The 18,668-nt window shown below is 48.8% G+C and overlaps 1 protein-coding gene across 2 annotated transcripts in view; it reads left to right on the top strand.

The window, feature by feature from the left end:
• The window catches only part of LOC146809713 (sacsin-like), a 287,617-nt gene that overhangs the window by 118,344 nt on the left and 150,605 nt on the right, over positions 1 to 18,668 (top strand). The window contains exon 6 of one of the 2 annotated variants that reach the window (XM_085616552.1): positions 5,261 to 6,692. The exons of the other annotated variant lie outside the window; for it this stretch is intronic. Within the exon in view, the coding sequence (XP_085472678.1) occupies positions 5,261 to 6,692 (1,432 nt within the window). The remainder of the gene's footprint in view (positions 1 to 5,260; positions 6,693 to 18,668) is intronic. 2 annotated transcript variants of the gene reach the window in all.

Below are 18,668 nucleotides of genomic sequence, written 5' to 3'. Positions count from 1 at the left end.
TTCTCATGGATACTTTTGCATCCTCAGAAAGGAATATAAAAACTCTACCCATGTTGAAGGGTGTCCTCAAACCAGCAAAGGACATCTTCAAGGAACCCACCAGGGCAAGAGTAATAAACCCCAGGATCGACAAGAAATACAGGTCGGCGCCTGGGGACCCTACCTACATTAGAGGCCAGTTACCTCTGGATTCTATAGTAGTTGCGAATGCTCGCAAACGGGCACACTCGCAAACAACAGGTGATGCTCCTCCCCCGGACAAAGAGTCCAAGGTGCTAGAGACCTCCGGCAAACGGGTTGCGGCCCAGGCAGCTAACATATGGCTCATTGCCAATACTCAGGCGCTCCTCGCTCGCTATGATCGAGCACACTACGACACATTAGAACAATTACTCCAACATCTCCCTGACCAATTCAAAGAGGGAGCAGAGATCCTCATCAGGGAGGGACAACTCCTCACAAACGCATCCATTAAGTGTGCACTGGATGCCGCGGATACAGCTGCCAGAGCCATTAACACTAGCGTCATGTTGCGACGACATGCCTGGTTACGAATCTCCGGATTCAAACCTGAGGTACAAAATAACATCCTCAACCAGCCGGTCAACCCCGACTACTTATTCGGGCCAGAGGTTGACACCACCCTAGAGAAAATAAAAAAGGACACAGACACTGCAAAGTCCATGGGGGGCTCTCCAAACGCAGTCCTTTCGGAGCGGCTCCTTTCGTCGCCCCGGAAATAGAGGAGCAGGTAGAGGACAGGGGTCACAGCAAACCTACAACAAGGGAAACACACAAAGTTCCTACGATAAAAACACCCGGGGTGGTTATCGTGGCTCAAGCACAAAGGGCAGAGGACGCGGATACGGCAACACCAGGTCCTCCCCCAAGAACAAACAGTGACGCCCTCTCCCTTCCTCCCGACCACATAACACCTGTCGGGGGAAGGCTACAAAGGTTCCTGTCCACGTGGAACTCCATCACCACGGACAGGTGGGTCAAAGATATTATCAAACACGGTTACTGCCTAGAATTAACCTCGACTCCACCCACAATACCTCCAAAACACCGTCCTATGTCCTCAGAGCACTTAACGCTCTTACAGCAGGAAGTGCTAAGTATGCTACTAAAAGGCGCAATAGAGGTCGTACCCGTCCACGAGCAAGGTACGGGGGTGTACTCCCTGTACTTTTTAATACCAAAAAAGGACGGGTCACTCAGACCTATACTAGACCTGAGACCCCTGAACCGCTACATTCTCTCCGAGCATTTTCACATGCTCACTTTACAGCAAGTCCTCCCGCTGCTCAAGCAGGGAGACTTCCTGGCCACACTGGACCTCAAAGATGCGTATTTCCACATACCCATTCACCCCTCACACAAAAAAATACCTCAGGTTCACTGTTCAGGGGCAGCACTACCAATTCAAAGTCCTTCCCTTCGGCGTGACAACAGCACCCAGAGTTTTCACAAAGTGCCTAGCTACTGTGGCTGCACATCTACGGAGGCAGCACATACACGTCTACCCTTACCTGGACGACTGGCTTGTTCAAGCAAAGTCAGCCCAGCAATGTGCCAGCCACATGTCCCGCACCATTCACCTCCTTCACAGTCTGGGGTTCTCACTAAATTACCCAAAATCCCATCTCCAACCCGCACACGTACAACAGTACCTAGGTGCGACTATAGACACTCTGGCGGCCACAGCTCAGCCAAATTTAGTGAGAATCAACAGCATGCAAATGCTGATTTCCAAGTTCAAACCACAACACTCCCTTCCCGCGCGAGTGTTCATGCAGTTGATAGGCATGATGGCCTCCTGCATTTTCATAGTCCCACATGTGAGACTACATATGCGCCCGCTTCAGGAGTGCTTAGCACGTCAGTGGAATCAGGCTCAAGGACAGTTGAAAGACCTAGTGTTGGTGAGCGGTCGGGCATACAACTCTCTGCATTGGTGGAACCCACAAAACCTTTGCAAGGGCCGACCGTTCCAAGAGCCTGTTCCACAAATAATACTGACAGCGGACGCGTCTCTCCAGGGATGGGGAGCTCATGTACTCAACTACACAGTGCAGGGACTATGGACAACACAACAAAAGAAGATGCACATCAACCTGCTGGAACTGATGGCAATCTTCCTGGCTATGAAAGCATTCAAAGTACACTTGTGCAACAAAGTCATGTTGATCCGGACGGACAACATGACCGCCATGTACTACATACAGAAGCAGGGAGGAACACACTCTCCACAGTTGTCTCATCTGGCTCAGAGCATGTGGAAGTGGGCCATGCAGAGGAACATGTTCCTCATGGCGGAACACCTCCCCGGCAAGGACAACCAGATGGCGGATCTGCTCAGCAGACACAGCCACCAGATGCACGAGTGGGAGTTACACCCATCAGTACTCCAACCGTACTTCCAGCAATGGGGTCATCCAGAGATAGACCTATTCGCCACAAGCGAAAACGCAAAATGCCAAAGCTTTGCCGCCAGGTTCCCACATCCACAATCGCAGGGCAATGCGATATGGATGAACTGGTCTGGCAGATTTGCGTACGCTTTTCCCCCAGCGCCGTTGATACCGCTGGTGGCTCGCAAACTAGGACAACACTCCCTGACACTCGTCCTGGTTGCTCCAACGTGGGCACGCCAGCCATGGTACACCACTTTTCTCGAACTTTCCGTGGTGCCGCATCAAAGGCTGTGGATCAAACCCGCGCATTTGATGCAGAACCATGGAGAGATTCAGCACCCAGATCCGCAACAGCTGAACCTGGCGATCTGGCTCCTGAAGTCCTAGAGTTTGGCTACCTAAACCTGCCACCTGACTGTATGGACATCATTAAGGAAGCTAGAAGACCCACTACCAGAGCTTGCTATGCAGCCAAATGGAAAAGGTTCGTCATTTATTGCAATAATAATGACATTAACCCGCTAGACGCATCCATCCAAAACATAATTTGTTACCTCTTACACCTATACCGATGCAATCTGGCGTACAGCTCTATACGTGTCCATTTGACCGCAATATCAGCCTATCTCCAGAACAGGCAGCACCTCTCTTTATTCAAAGTGCCTGCCATCAAAGCATTCTTGGAAGGACTCAAGCGAGTAATTCCTCCAAGCCACCCACCGGCTCCAATGTGGAACCTCAACTTGGTCCTCACACTCCTGATGGGTCCACCCTTTGAACCTCTACACTCATGCGAGATTCAATTCCTTACCTGGAAAGTAGCTTTCCTAGTAGCGATCACTTCTTTAAGAAGAGTTAGTGAACTCCAGGCACTAACCGTTCAAGAGCCATTTATACAGGTTCACGCCAACAGGGTCGTACTACGTACCAACCCCAAATTCATGCCCAAGGCGATATCGCAGTTCCACATGAATCAAACTATTGAACTGCCTGTTTGCTTTCAAAACCCACAAACTGTCGCAGAAAGAGCACTCCATACACTAGATGTGAAGAGAGCCCTCATGTACTATATCGACAGGACTAAGATCTTTAGGAAGACAAAACAACTTTTCGTTGCCTTTGCCCCACACCACAAAGGTAACGCTATCTCCAAAGCAGGTATAGCCAGATGGATCGTTAAATGTATTCAAATTTGCTATCAAAAGGCTAAACGCACATTAACGATTCCCCCACGAGCCCACTCAACACGTAAGTCAGGGGCCTCCATGGCTTTCCTAGGAAACATCCCTTTGCATGATATATGTAGAGCAGCCACCTGGTCCACTACACACACATTTACCAAACACTATTGTGTAGATGTGCAATCAAAACAGCAGGCAGCTGTAGGACAGGCTGTTCTCAAAACTCTTTTTCAGACCGCTGCAGCTGGCACTGGTAGCCGCCGCTAATAGGAGGTACTGCTATGTATTCTATGCACAGATATGAATTCAGCAGCCCACATGCCTCGAACTGAATATGCTACTTACCAGTATGCATCTGTTCTTGGCATGTAGGGCTGCTGACATTCATATCGCCCTCCCTCCTCCCCGGCGCCTGTAACAGCTGCAGCTCTCAGAATTACTGTAAGCATGGTCATCACTTTCTGTATCTACTCCATCACTGCCACAATGGCGAAAAACAATCTGAGGATGGAGAGGATGCCCATGCGCACTGTAGTCCAGGGGAGGAGTCACCTATCCCAGGATACTTCGAAGACTCTTCCAGGACAACAACGTGCAAACATCCGGACCCAACACTAGGCGGCGATCTCTGCACAGATATGAATGTCAGCAGCCCTACATGCCAAGAACAGATGCATACTGGTAAGTAGCATATTCAATACTTTCTTGAGCATGAAACAAAAGTGACAAGTCCCATAACACCTGATCTACAGGAGTGTGGATGTTACTCTCCAACAGAGTGTTGCAGCTGGTTGGGCAGAATAAGTGTACCCCTTTTATCATTGGTGACAACTGTCCATATGAGAAGGCCATGACATGACTAAAAGACAGTGACATTGATCCTTTGTGGTACCTGTGCCCTAGAGAGTGGCTGCTTATTTTGCCTTTGTGAATGTGTGTACTTTATCATAATTGGGCTGCCCAATTGTAATAGTTATGTGAGTAGTGGTCATATACAAGAAGGATAGGGTGCCTCAAGTTAAGGTCCCCGTGTATGTAGCGTCCCCATTTCTAAGGTACTCCATAAGGGTTTGTAGTAGTCTGAACTGTTGTCTCTAATTTCCTGCATTTCTCCCTTCTCCTTCACCACTCACCTTTCCCTACTGCCCACACTTTGCAGCCATTGTAATGTCAAGAATACATGTCTGTTATGGATTTACATAACTTATAATGGAAGGCTTTCTTGGGTTCACTTTGTTGATCTTGCAAGAGCTGCCAAAACCTAGGACCAGTGCCTGAATCTGATGGCTGGGCCCTGTTTGTGTTGTCACTTGTTAGGACACTGAGGGAGTGGTTTAGAGTTTGACGGACAGGGTACTCCATCACAAACATTGCAGAATAACTAGTCCACAAACCTATCAGTCTGCCTGCACCCTTTAGGGTCGGGAAGATTGTTCTCTTTCCGTCAACGGAGCCCCCAGTGGCTTGCTCAACAGGCAGCTTTCTCTGATGTCCACTAGAGTAGGGGCTGTTGGAGGAAGGGCATTACACTGCACACCTTATGTAGCATGAACGGTGTTATAGCTCCCTTTTCTGTTCACTGCCAAGTTAAACTGTTTGATTCCAATTGTATGTACTTTAAGGTGTGCTTTTACATCTCTGTCAATTATTCTTAATTTACAGATCTCCCCAGTGTGTTAAGTAGCAGAAACATTGGGATGTTTGATCCCCAAGGATCAGTATTTGATGACAGAGGCTTTTTATGGAACCTGGAGGAGGAGGAGGACAGGAATGAGGTGGAGTCATTCACAGACCAGTTTCTTCCATTTTGTAATGTGTTAAGTGCCATTGACCGTGGTAACTGGGACAACATCAAGAAGACTGGCTTTTTCAAAGGCACGCTCTTCCGTTTTCCACTGCGGTCAAGTCCCTCTGAGATCTCAGACAATCTCTACAACACAGAAAGAGTTAAAGAACTATTTAACTGCTTCAGCAAAGACGCCAGCATAGGCCTTTTATTTCTTCGAAATGTCTCTCAAGTGTCACTAAAGAGTATCAGTTGTGATGGCACGGTCAAGCACCTACTGACTGTCAGTGTGACCAAAGCTGACAACGGAACACTTGAAAACATCCAAAATGATTCATCCAAGCTCCTCACATCAATGCATGTTAAATATACCTCCCTGAAGGGTGCTAGCATGGCTGATGAAGTCTGCAAATGGTTTGTCATCACTGGCACAGTTAAAGATGGGGGTTTTCAAGACTTGGAAGACCTTGCAAAGAAGTTATGCAACACTCCCACCATTAGCATTGCTTATTGCTTGGACGATGAGGGTGGGAATTGCTTTAGTGGGCGTCTCAGCTGCTTCCTGCCTCTCCCAGACAGAGAGGAAAATAGGACTGGTCTTCCGATCATCATCAATGCTAGCTTTGATCTGACTGATGACAGAAGAAGCATAAAATGGGTGGAGGTAGATCAACAACATGATGAAGCTGCCCAGTGGAACCAACTGCTGGTAGAGCAGATCTTACCTCTTGTCTATTGCCATGCTGTCCAGGCAGTTGTATCTCTGGTGAGGTCAATGAATCTCCCAGCCACATTGGCATATGGCATTTGGCCAGACTCAGGTCAAACGCAACACAAAGGGAGATGGCATTGGCTGACTGAAACGGTTTCCAAAGAACTGCTTGATATGAACGTGCTTTGCAAGGCGGCTGATGCTACACAGTGGCTAAAACCATCTGAGGCCATCTTTATACCTGCTATGCAAGAAGGGGACATACAGCTTGCTCTTGAAGAACTTCTTCTTTGTCTTAATGAGCCTCTTGTCAAAGTCTCTGAGCAGCTTCTAGACACACTTTATTTGGCCTCTGGCAAGGTCAGAAAGCTGAAAATGGCTACACCATCCTTCATTCGAGGTGTTCTCAAATCGGGCTCTTGGAGCAAGCTGCTCAGTATTCAAAAGCTACTGATCCTGGAGTATGTCATCAGTGACGGGCAATATAGAGAACTCCTTGGCCTCCAGCTCTTGCCTCTTTCTGACAGCACCTTCATTAAATTCCTGGACTCAGATCAGGAAGGAATTGCTTTAATGGAAAGCCCTAGATATCCAAGGTGGGTTAAGTGGCGCAATTGATTTTTTTCATTTGCATAATTTTCTCCTTAAATATTGGGTTGGATTGTATTGCTTATTTAGCTAAGAATGAACAAATGTCCAGAAAGCAGTGTTATGTTCAGTCCCCAACCATTAAGCATGCAATTCGTCACAGGGCCAGAGTGTGTGGGCACAACAGTAAATTCAGTTCCAATTAAGCAAATGTTTGTAACATCCTGAATGTTAAATAGTTTCACTAATTTTCCTACTGTTTCCATCTTCATGAAATGTTTGGTAATTTGCACCTCAGGGACATGGAAAGTTGACCCCACCCTGACGAAAAGAAAGTATGTAAAATGAGCGACTGCCTCATTGACATCACAATCCTGCAACCACCTAACCACTTCTCAGTTGTCCTCATTATTATCTTCCCTCACCATCCTAAAAAAGCAGGTGAGAGGAATGCTAATAACCTTTGGGAAAAAAAATACTTTATTGTTTGGTGAATTAACACTCACCGCCAATTGTTACAGCTATAGGCTAGTGGTGCAGAGTGAACCAATATAATGGCACAAAACATGATTATACTTGATCATTTTGTGCCGGTAGAGGGAACATTAGTGTTCTCACAAAATGAATTTTTGTAAAAATATATTAGCAAACTGAGCATTCTAAAGCACATTTGTCCAGTTATATAGCTCAAAACGTTACAAAAGCAAATATTGTGGCACAGTGGGCACTTTACAGAACATTTGGCCAATTACACTGGTCTAGGTTGGGGAAGGTTGAGACTTGCCATGGGAAAAGATGCAGGCCGAGGATTGCAGTGTTGCCATCCCATGAAGGGGGTCTGATGGTTAGTCCCCAGGATACTGTGCGAGTGGTGAGTATTACACTGAGTGAGGTCACCTAAACCAGAAGCTCTGTGCTCCACCCCAAACGGAGCTGTGGGGACAGCATACATGGACCCAGAGCAAGCAGCAGACTTCAAAGTCAGGCTCCGGACGATCCTTGTAGAGCATGTTCCTTCACGCAGCCCCCAATGTGGAGAGGACGTTAAGCAGTGGGACACTGATGCCCAGTTATGGTGAGGGGGCCTTCCCATTTTGGGGGACAGGTGGCAACAATTCAGCAGTGTCTGAGGTAGGAGGGAGTCCACTGTCCCTTTTGGGAACACTGCCACTGTAGTGCTGCCCAACGTCGTACATAGTGGAAGGCCCCCGACAGGGCCCTTGAGCGTTAATCGCCCCTTGGGGTGCTCGCAGCAAAGTAGAGAATGCCCTCAAGGGAATCTATGTGGCACAGGATGAATACAGTTAACATCACCTGAGGGACTTGAGATCTTGCACTGACGATGCTGAAACAGTGGAGTGGATGCCCTAAAAGAACAAGTGGTGGTGGATGAGTTGAGTCTTCCCTAGTACCCTCATGGTCACAGTGAGACACCTTGAGGCTGGTAAGAACTGGGCGATAGGCCACCAAGAAAATAAATGGGGCTCCGCTGAGATCAACCCGATAGAGCGAAGTGGATCCCACCATCCGACCACCCGACAGTAGTACGCAACAACATGGGGCTAGAAAAACAGCCCAAGCCACAACAATAAACCAAGATGGATATGTATGTCTTTCTCACCAGGCCTTCCGGGGGTGGAGGGGGAGAGGAGGGATCATTTGGAAAATAACAAACTCTCCAGGGTAGATGAGGAAATGGGCTCGCTCAGAACCTGAGGGACATAATTGCGGCACTTGATAACACAAAAAAACACACAGGAGACCAAAATTGAAGCTGTGACTGTCGAGGTCAACCTGCACGGATCGCATGTGCTCAAAATCAATGAAAAGGTAACAAAAAACGAACTTGTAATATTGGTGCTTCAGGTGAGATAAACTCTTCAAATAGAACGTACCAAATTTCAGAAAGACACTGTCATGACACAGGCCAGACTAGAGGATTCTGAGAGAAGGTCCAGAAAGAACAATATTAAACTAGTATGTGTGCCAGAGTGGCCGAAGGACGCAAGCATGGAACATTTTGTTGAAAACTGGATCCTAAACACCCTTAAGCCTAAGGGTCACTCCAACTTTTTCTCTGTAGAAAGACCCCATAGGGCACCAATACCTGCACCAAAACCATCCCTCACCCCCAGGAACAATCATAACCCTTATCTTCAATCACAGAGTTTAGGGATGTAATCCTTCAGGCAGCTAGAAAGCAGGGCCAACTCCACTTTGAGACTGCGACCGTACAGATATTTCCTGATTTTACTCTGATAGTCCAAGCAAAATGACTTAGTTTTGATCCCATAAAAAGAGAACTGCAAGACTGTGGAATCAAATATAGGATGTTATTTGCTGAAAAACTCAGAGTAATGGCTGACAGTATAAAGTGGAACTTCCAGATGCCGGAAGAAACTTCAGATCGTTTGGAGGGATGACGAGTGACCTCTAAACTAGGGCAGAGAGCTCAGGCAGAAGATCGAAAATCCTAGAGAGAAGATAACTGAACGAGAAACTTTCATAAAGGGGCTACGGGACATGATGAAGCAGTGACAAAGTGTGGCCCATCGAAGGAGCATGACATAAATAATGATCGGCAATGAGCCGCTACGCAGGATGATTTGGAGACCCGAGAGAGAAAACTGGAGTCTGAGTTCCCATCGGCAGACTTATTTGGACATGGCACAGAGGTTTGCTCGGTGGGTGGGCGGTGTTGCCTATTCATCCTGCACTACGGTAGTGGGATCACAGACTTTACTCCAAGGATTAAAGGGAAAGAAACTTGCGCAAAACTCATACTGATCACTATCATGAAAGCCCGAACAGGTGAATGGGATATGATTTGTATCAGAGCTAAAGGTAACTTGGGGGGGTCGATTATGGGGCTGAGGGTGACATTTATTCATGTCACAGGTCAGCAGCATTACTCGTGTTATTTTGTAGGTTACATGCATGCAGCATATTAGGTATGCGAATGTGACAGACCTGCGAATTGGGGAGGCAGGCAGTTTCAGGTGGGGGACAGATGGGAGGGCTAGAGGAAAAAGTTACACATGTATAGTAAGGGAAGTGTAGGAATTCAAAGTTGATGATATGAAAGAAATGATTTCCAATGATTGCGCCGAAGAACGCACACTTAAATATATTGTCCTGCAATGTAAATGGGTTCAGAAATAAAGTCAAGCGGGGAGTAGTTGTAGGAAGCTGGCTCTGTATGTACTATACCAAAGTGAGGTATAGTGTGCACAGAGTCCAATGGAACCCCAAAGGTGTAGGCAGAGGTAAAAGTAGATAGCACCTTACTCTCTATTTGTGGTAGTGTGGTCGAGCAGTAAGGCTGTATCAGAGGGTAGTGTTAAGCATTTGTTGTACACACTCAATCAGCAAATGATATCACACACTCAAAGACTGAACTTCAGACCAATTGGTTTTGTATAAAAATATTCTTTTAGGTATTTTATTTTCTAGAACCAAGCAAGCCTGGCACAGGTGAGCAATAAGTAATTTACAGTAGTAATGCAGTTTGTAAACAGTTTGAATTGCAATTGTATATGCACTTTGATGTGAGCTTATAGTAATGCAATGCTTTTGAAATACTGCACTGGGACATTTCCTGTAAACAGGTAAGTAAAAGCGTTTTTGTTATTTGGTTACAGTTTTAAAGGGTTTCATAGATTTTCCAACTCCACATGAAGAAATAAAAACCTTCTAAGGGGTTCACTGATACACCTGGTCCTTTTAAACCAACAAAGAATAGATTGGCACAGAAGTTGTAACAATGCATTTATTAACCTCAGATGAGGGAGACTACGTCACACAGTACCCTCAGGCAACTGTAGGAGGCATTCTGTGGAGTACAGAGAACAGGGGCCCTATATACCCACACAGGGGCTCAAACGAAGGTGGTACAAGTACACATGAGAAGAGTTACACACATAGATGGTCATACAGAAAATGCACAGTCAACAAGTAGGAGGAGTAATGAGTTGCTGACATCAGTTAGAACAGCCTGACAGTTCTATACTAGGAGCAGGTGCATTCTGGCAGCTACAGGTCCCTCTGAGCATGTGCAAGGCTCTGAAGGGGGAGAAAGCACATGACTAACTAAAATGGCTGCCAAGTACAAAATGGCTTTCAGCTCATGCTAACAGATTCCTGCAATCTTTAACATTCACTTGGAAACTTTTCATAGAAAACCAGTCAATGTTATCCTATGAAGGAAAATAGGGTTATTGGTTCAAAGGTAAGTATTCGGTTGTGGGAGTTGGTATTCTGGGGTTAGACTCACTGGTCCCCCAGGGTCAAGGATGCACTCTTGTTACACCCTCAGGGGCAGTAGGGCGGCCGGGTGCAGAGTGCTGAGGCCCAATGTTATCTGATGGAGGGTAGGGGGTCTCTGGTTGGTGGCTGCTTACGAGCAGGCCACTGGGTTGTGGGAGGAAAGCTCCTGAACTTAAGCTCAGGGCAGGTCCTCGGAGTTCTTGAGGCTGCTGGCTGCAGGACACACCGGAGTTTCGCTTCTGCAGGTTAGAGGTGGGGACAGGCCGGTAGGGCTGGGGCCAAGTCAGTGGGTGTCCTCCACTTGTTAGCTTCGGCACAGCTGTTCGGTCCTTCTTTTTCTTCTTTTTTTCTTCTGGTTTCTTGTCTGTGGATGCAAGGTTCAGGGGTGCCCCTAAATACTAGATTTAGGGGTGTTACAGGTATGTAAAATGTTGGGCCCAATGGGTCCCTTCCCTGGGGTGGGTACACCCCCTATTATGCCAGCCTCCAGTGGGAGGGGAGCATGTGCCTCACCCTGGTTGGCTAGGTCCCCCCATCTGCAAGATGGCGGGGACTGAGAATTGTGCTTCACCTCGCCTCCCCCACCTGAGGGGTGGAGTTGGCAGAGGTGGGCACACCTCTCTTCCTCGCTTGTTTTTCCCGCCGGTTCTCCCGCCCAAAGTGGGGGGTCAGAACCAGTGGGGACCAGTTGCTGAAAGCAGCAAGTGGCCTGGGGAAGCTCACTAAGGCAGCAAGCCTTTGAAGCTTCCCCTCCGTGGACCCTGCCCATCCTGGGGGAGGAGGCTTGGCACCTCATCCCAGGATGTGCACTGTTTCAGGCCCCCGAAAGCAGCAGGCTCTCGACCCAGGGGTCCAGAAACATGTCTGGTGGTGGCAGCTGAAAGCAGCCACTCAACTTGGACACTAGTGGTAGGTCGTTTTTCAGGGGGCATCTCTAAGATGCCCTCTGTGTGCAATTTTCATCAAATCCCACACTGGCATCAGTGTGGGTTTAATGTGCTGAGAAGTTTGATACCAAACTTCTCAGTTTTCTGTGTAGCCATGATGGTGCTGTATAGTTTGTAATGACAAACTCTCAGCACCATATACTCTTAATGGCAGCACTGAACTTACAATGTCTAAGAATGGACTTAGACACTGTAGGGGTGTACAGGCATGGGCGTAGGAAGTGTGGGGGATGCGGGGAATATATCCCCCCAGATTTTGGAGTGGGGGGACACGGGGACAAGGGTGGGGGGACGAGGAAACAAAATAATTTCCCCTCTCCCTTCCGAGATTAGCAGGGCCATTAGCGAGCGAAAGCGCTTCCTATAATGGCCCTGCATTTGCCCTGTGACCTTCGTCCAGTCACAGAGGCCACCTGCCCTTTGTTATGCTATGGTGACTCTGTTTTCAGGGATGTGGTCTTTTTAAACCAAACTCCTTACGTTTGTAAGGATATATGCAATGGAACAGGTCCCTTCCGGGCCCTGTAGTCGAATATGAGACGTTATTTCGCAAGCCATTACTTCGCATGCTATTACTACGTGGTTATTACTTAGCAATAACCGTTACTACGCAAGTTTTTACTTCGCATACCATTACATTGAAAGTGTTAATGTATGCAAAGTAAAAACTTGCCTAGTAATAAAAATGGTATGCGGAATAACGTGTCAGATTTAAAAAAAAAATGTTTAATACACAACACTATAGAAAATAAACTACCCTACACATCTAAAACACTACTAAAACACTACACTACCCTACACTACTGAAACACCACTACACTACCCTAAGCCCTAAATCACTACCCCCTGCACTAACATTCACATTGCCCTACTCCGCTCCCTACACTCATTCACTACCCATCACAACCGCCCAACACTACACTAAACACTAAAACAGTAAACTACAGTACACTAACACTACAACACTACCCTAAACAATAAAACACTACCCCCAGCACGACCCTGCCCCTAGCCCCAGTCCTGACCCTACTCCCAAACACTACCCTGCACAACCCCCGACACTACCCTAAACCCTAAAACACTACCCTACACTACACTAACCCCACAACACTACCCGAAACCCTAAAACACAACCCCCAGCACGACCCTGCCACTACCCCCAGTTCTGTCCCTACTCCCAAACACTACCCTTCACGACCCCCTACACTACCCTACACTACACAAACACAAGTACACAACCCTACACAAGGACACAACCCTGCATGACCCTACACAGCCCCAACACGACCCTACACAGCCCCACTTACCTCTTACCACACGTGGTTATAATCTTCTCCCCCTTCCTGCTTCCTCCGGCTTCCTCCGTCGTGGGCTTCCTACGTCGTCTCCTGCACCTGGAAAAGCAGCAGCAGACCCGGAAAAACACCAGCAGCAGACCCGGAAAAGCACCAGCAGCAGACCCTCGGAGCAAATGACCGCCGTGACGACCTCCAAAAGCGGCGTACTAAAGGCGACGCGTTGTTACATCGCATGCGTACTAACGCTTGCGTTAGTAATGGTACGCGATCAAATGTCCGCGTACTAATGGATGTTTCCCCCTGTTGTCATGTCCTAAACTTTTGAGGCAAAAGCACTCACTGATTTCTGAATAATGAGTGTAAAAGCGTATCTATACTGAAGTTCACCTCCAGTCTTGCGGGCAGACATTTGAAGCAGCACACCCTAGAGCGATAGTGACTTTGTCACTGCGGTCACAAGATGCTTGAGGCCAGTCCACCTCACCCATTGGAATCTCCATTGGCCTTTTTCAGTAGTAGTGGAGCAATTCACTGGGGATCGGCAATCCAGGATTTGCACAAACACCAAACTAAGTTTGCAAACTTCACGGTTTCTCTGCTTCATTCATTAGCACGTTAAACATCTACTGCCTGCTCTGGGGCCACTGTAATTCTGCAGCAATGGAGAACAAAATTATGTCAGTGTTGACTAAAATATGCAGCAAAAATAAGACTGCAGCATAATGCAGTGCATTTATTTTGACATTCTTATATATACTAACACCCTGTGCAAAGATTTTGCCTCATTAGTAACTGTGTAATATACAAATGCAGCAGTGACAAAGGTGCCAGTCTACCTTTGCAAAGGGCCCTCCACTTCGCAGCAACATAAGTCTCAATTTGTTTTGTAATTTTTGATCCGTTTGAGCTACAAACAATTATTTTGTTGAAATCGTTATGTTCGAGGCATGTGGGCTGCTGAATTCATATCTGTGCATAGATCGCCGCCTAGTGTTGGGTCCGGATGTTTGCACGTTGTTGTCCTGGAAGAGTCTTCGAAGTATCCTGAGATAGGTGACTCCTCCCCTGGACCACAGTGCGCATGGGCATCCTCTCCATCCTCAGATTGGTTTTTTCCGCCATTGGGTTCGGATGTGCTTATCTTGACTCAAGTTAGGAAAATTTAGTGTTCAGGCCAAAAGGCCTTTGGTTTTCGTCGGTACTGTTCCCGATCGGTATCGACAGTTTACTAGCTAGTTTAGCGACTTTAACAACTTTTTCGGATCCATTATATCCGACCATCTACCCTACATCGACGATGGAATCGAGGACCCCATTCAAGCGGTGTCCTGTTTGCCACGCCAAATATCCCCATATCGACGTCCACCCGGTGTGCAACAAATGCCTCTCACCGGATCACGACGAAACGAAATGTATGGCCTGTGCCCGATTCAGATCCAAGAAGACTCTCCAGAATCGACGAGCCGCGAGACTTGAAGCGCAGCAGGCGGCACCGGCCCCGACCAACATCTTCAGCACCGAGGACGAAGATGTTGAAAGCGTGGAAAACATACCCTCCAGCCCCGCTTCCGAACACGGTTCCAGGTCGGAAGACGTGGATGAAGAGCTTTTTCACAGGGAAGAAGCCGACGATGAGGTAGGAGACTACGATGAGGCCTTAGGGGCCGAAGAAGGTAGCTCTGGTGACGAGCAGGGCCTACCCGTCCAAATGGAGGATATCCCAGAGCGTCAATCTACGGCTCCGGTCGAGGGATCGCCTTCGGGCCTTACCCAAGATCAATCCCGCAGTTTTTCGGCCCCGCCCTCTGGCCCGGCCTCGGACATCCAGCGAGAGCCATTATTACCCAAAAAGACTGGTTTCCCTTCCACGAAACTGAAACCAATCGTCGCACCGGTTCCACAGAAACCGAAAGTGAAAATAACACTGGTCGGCTCGAGGACCACCACACCTTCGACGCCAGCCAAAACCGTCGGCTCCGACCGCACCAAAAGGGACTTCGGTGCCGAACTCGCTGCAGCCGATGTCGGCGCCGACCCAAAGAGAAAGGCCATCGGTACCGCCAAAGCGCCTCGGCCCCCGGCACCGAAACAATCGGCACCGACCACCAAGGTTAAAATGGCCGCTGCATCGCAATCCACCTCGAAAGCAGCGACTACGGTCCAATCATCGACGCCGTCGACAGCTACTACCTCTCCTCGGCTCGATGACCCTGTGGCTCCGAAGAAGTCCACACCTACCTCTACAGAACCACTCGGCACCAAAGAACCGTCGGCGTTCCAGGTGCGACAAGTTGCAGCGTCCTTGCAACGCATCAGAGAAAAGGCAGCCCTCCAGGCCACGTCGGGCTCCGAGCCGAAAAAGGCTCAGAAGGCACCTTCGGCACCGACCAACATCACCTTTGGCTTACCGCCATCCACGGCGCCGAAACTGTTCCACATCAGAACACGTGTCACCCAGACGATGTCCCCATCTATTGAACGCTCTCCTACTGGGACATCACCGTCCCACTTCATCGACGCCGACACCGGCAGGCTCATGCTCCGAAAGCGGAAGATCACTTCCGAGCAGGCTTTGGACTCTTACAGGATCCCACTAAAGCAGAAACTGCCGGCGGAGTCGGAACCGGTTCTTTATGAACGCCTCCACACCTCTTACCCAGAACCACAGTCCTTCTCTCCGACGCACTCCGACACGGACGCAGTAGAGGACTATATGGGTGACGACACCACCTACCCCAGGGATATAGACCCTGAAGGCCAGCAGGACCCTGATCAAGTTTGGGATGACCCTGTAGACCCAGGTGCCGCTCTGGATACACAGGACACGCAGCTTTATGGCGCAAAAACGTCTCCCACAGAGGACACTGCTGCATTCAACGCCCTCATTGAACGTGCCGCAGCCAATCATGGAGTGCAACTCCACTCAGACACAATCGAGGACAATTTCTTGGTGGACACTTTTGCATCCTCAGAGAGGACTGCAAAGACTCTGCCCATGTTAAAAGGTGTCCTCAAGCCAGCAAAGGACATTTTCAAAGAAACCACCAGGGCACGGGTAATAAACCCCAGGATCGAGAAAAAATACAAGCCCGCACCTGGGGACCCTACGTACATTAGAGGCCAGTTACCTCTGGACTCCATCGTAGTTGCTAATGCTCGCAAACGGGCACACTCGCAGACAACTGGTGATGCTCCTCCCCCGGACAAAGAGTCCAAGGTGCTAGAGACCTCCGGCAAAAGGATTGCAGCCCAGGCGGCAAACATATGGCGCATTGCCAATACACAGGCGCTCCTAGCTCGCTACGATCGCTCACACTATGACACGTTAGAGACCCTACTCCAACATCTCCCAGACGAGTACAAAGAGGCAGCGGAGCTCCTCATCAGGGAGGGACAACTTCTCACAAACGCATCCATTAAGTGTGCACTGGGTGCCGCCGACACAGCTGCGAGAGCAATAAACACCAGCGTCATGCTAAGACGACACGCCTGGTTACGAATCTCCGGGTTCAAACCTGAGGTTCAAAATAACATCCTCAATCAGCCTGTCAACCCCGACTTCTTATTCGGACCAGAGGTTGACACCACCCTAGAAAAGATAAAAAAGACACAGACACTGCAAAGTCAATAGAGGAGCAGGTAGAGGACAGGGGTCACAGCAAACCTACAATAAAGGGGGCACACAAAGTACCTATGATAAAAACACCCGAGGTGGATATCGTGGCTCCAGCACAAAGGGCAGAGGACGCGGTTACGGCAATACCAGGTCCTCCCCCAAAAACAAACAGTGACGCCCTCTCCCTTCCCCCCGACCACATAACACCTGTCGGGGGAAGACTCCAACGGTTCCTGTCCACGTGGACTACCATCACCACGGACAGGTGGGTCAAAGATGTTATCCAACACGGTTACTGCCTCGAACTAACCTCCACTCCAGCCACAATACCGCCAAAGCACCGTCCTATGTCCTCAGAGCACTTAGCGTTATTACAGCGCTAAGTATGCTGCAAAAAGGCGCAATAGAGGTCGTGCCCGTCCACCAGCAGGGGACAGGGGTGTACTCTCTGTACTTGTTAATTCCAAAAAAGGACGGGTCACTCAGACCTATACTGGACCTGAGACCCCTCAACCACTACATTCTTTCAGAGCATTTCCACATGCTCACACTACAGCAGGTTCTCCCGCTGCTCAGACAGGGAGACTTCCTAGCCACGCTAGACCTCAAAGATGCGTACTTCCACATACCCATACACCCGTCACACAGAAAATATCTCAGGTTCACTATTCAGGGGCAGCACTACCAATTCAAAGTCCTTCCCTTCGGCGTGACAACAGCACCCAGAGTTTTCACAAAGTGCCTAGCTACTGTGGCCGCACACCTACGAAGACAACACATACACGTCTACCCTTACCTGGACGACTGGCTTGTTGAGGCAAAGTCAGCCCAGCAGTGTGCCAGCCACATGTCCCGCACCATTCACCTTCTTCACAGTCTGGGATTCTCACTAAATTACCCGAAATCACATCTCCAACCCGCACACGTACAACAGTACCTAGGTGCGACCATAGACACTCTGGCAGCCACAGCTCAGCCAAATCTAGTGAGAATCAACAGCATGCAAATGCTGATCTCAAAGTTCAAACCCCAACACTCCCTTTCTGCGCGAGTGTTCATGCAGTTGATAGGCATGATGGCCTCCTGCATTTTCATAGTCCCGCACGCGAGACTACATATGCGTCCGCTTCAGGAGTGCTTGGCACGTCAATGGAATCAGGCTCAAGGGCAACTAAAAGACCTAGTGTTGGTGAGCGGTCGGGCATACAACTCTCTGCATTGGTGGAATCCACAAAACCTTTGCAAGGGCCGACCGTTCCAAGAGCCTGTTCCACAAATAATACTGACAGCGGACGCGTCTCTCCAGGGATGGGGAGCTCATGTACTCAATTACACAGTGCAGGGACTATGGACAATACAACAAAAGAAGATGCACATCAACCTTCTCGAACTGATGGCAATCTTCATGGCAATGAAAGCCTTCAAGGTACACTTGTGCAACAAAGTCGTGTTGATCCGGACGGACAACATGACTGCCATGTACTACATACAGAAGCAGGGAGGAACGCACTCTCCACAGTTGTCTCATCTGGCTCAGAGCATGTGGAAGTGGGCCATTCAGAGGAACATATTCCTCATGGCGGAACACCTCCCCGGCAAGGACAACCAGATGGCGGATCTGCTCAGCAGACACAGCCACCAGATGCACGAGTGGGAGCTACACTCGTCAGTACTCCAACCGTACTTCCAACAGTGGGGTCATCCAGAGATAGACCTATTCGCGACAAGCGAAAACGCAAAATGCCAAAGCTTTGCCGCCAGGTTCCCACATCCACAGTCGCAGGGCAATGCGATATGGATGAACTGGTCCGGCAGATTTGCGTACGCTTTTCCCCCAGCGCCGTTGATACCGCTGGT

This window comes from Triturus cristatus, chromosome 7 (genome assembly GCF_964204655.1).
Source record: "Triturus cristatus chromosome 7, aTriCri1.1, whole genome shotgun sequence".
Taxonomy (NCBI): Eukaryota; Metazoa; Chordata; class Amphibia; order Caudata; family Salamandridae; genus Triturus; species Triturus cristatus.
Note: the sequence above shows the minus strand (reverse complement) of the source record. Positions and strands in the feature narration are given on the sequence as shown.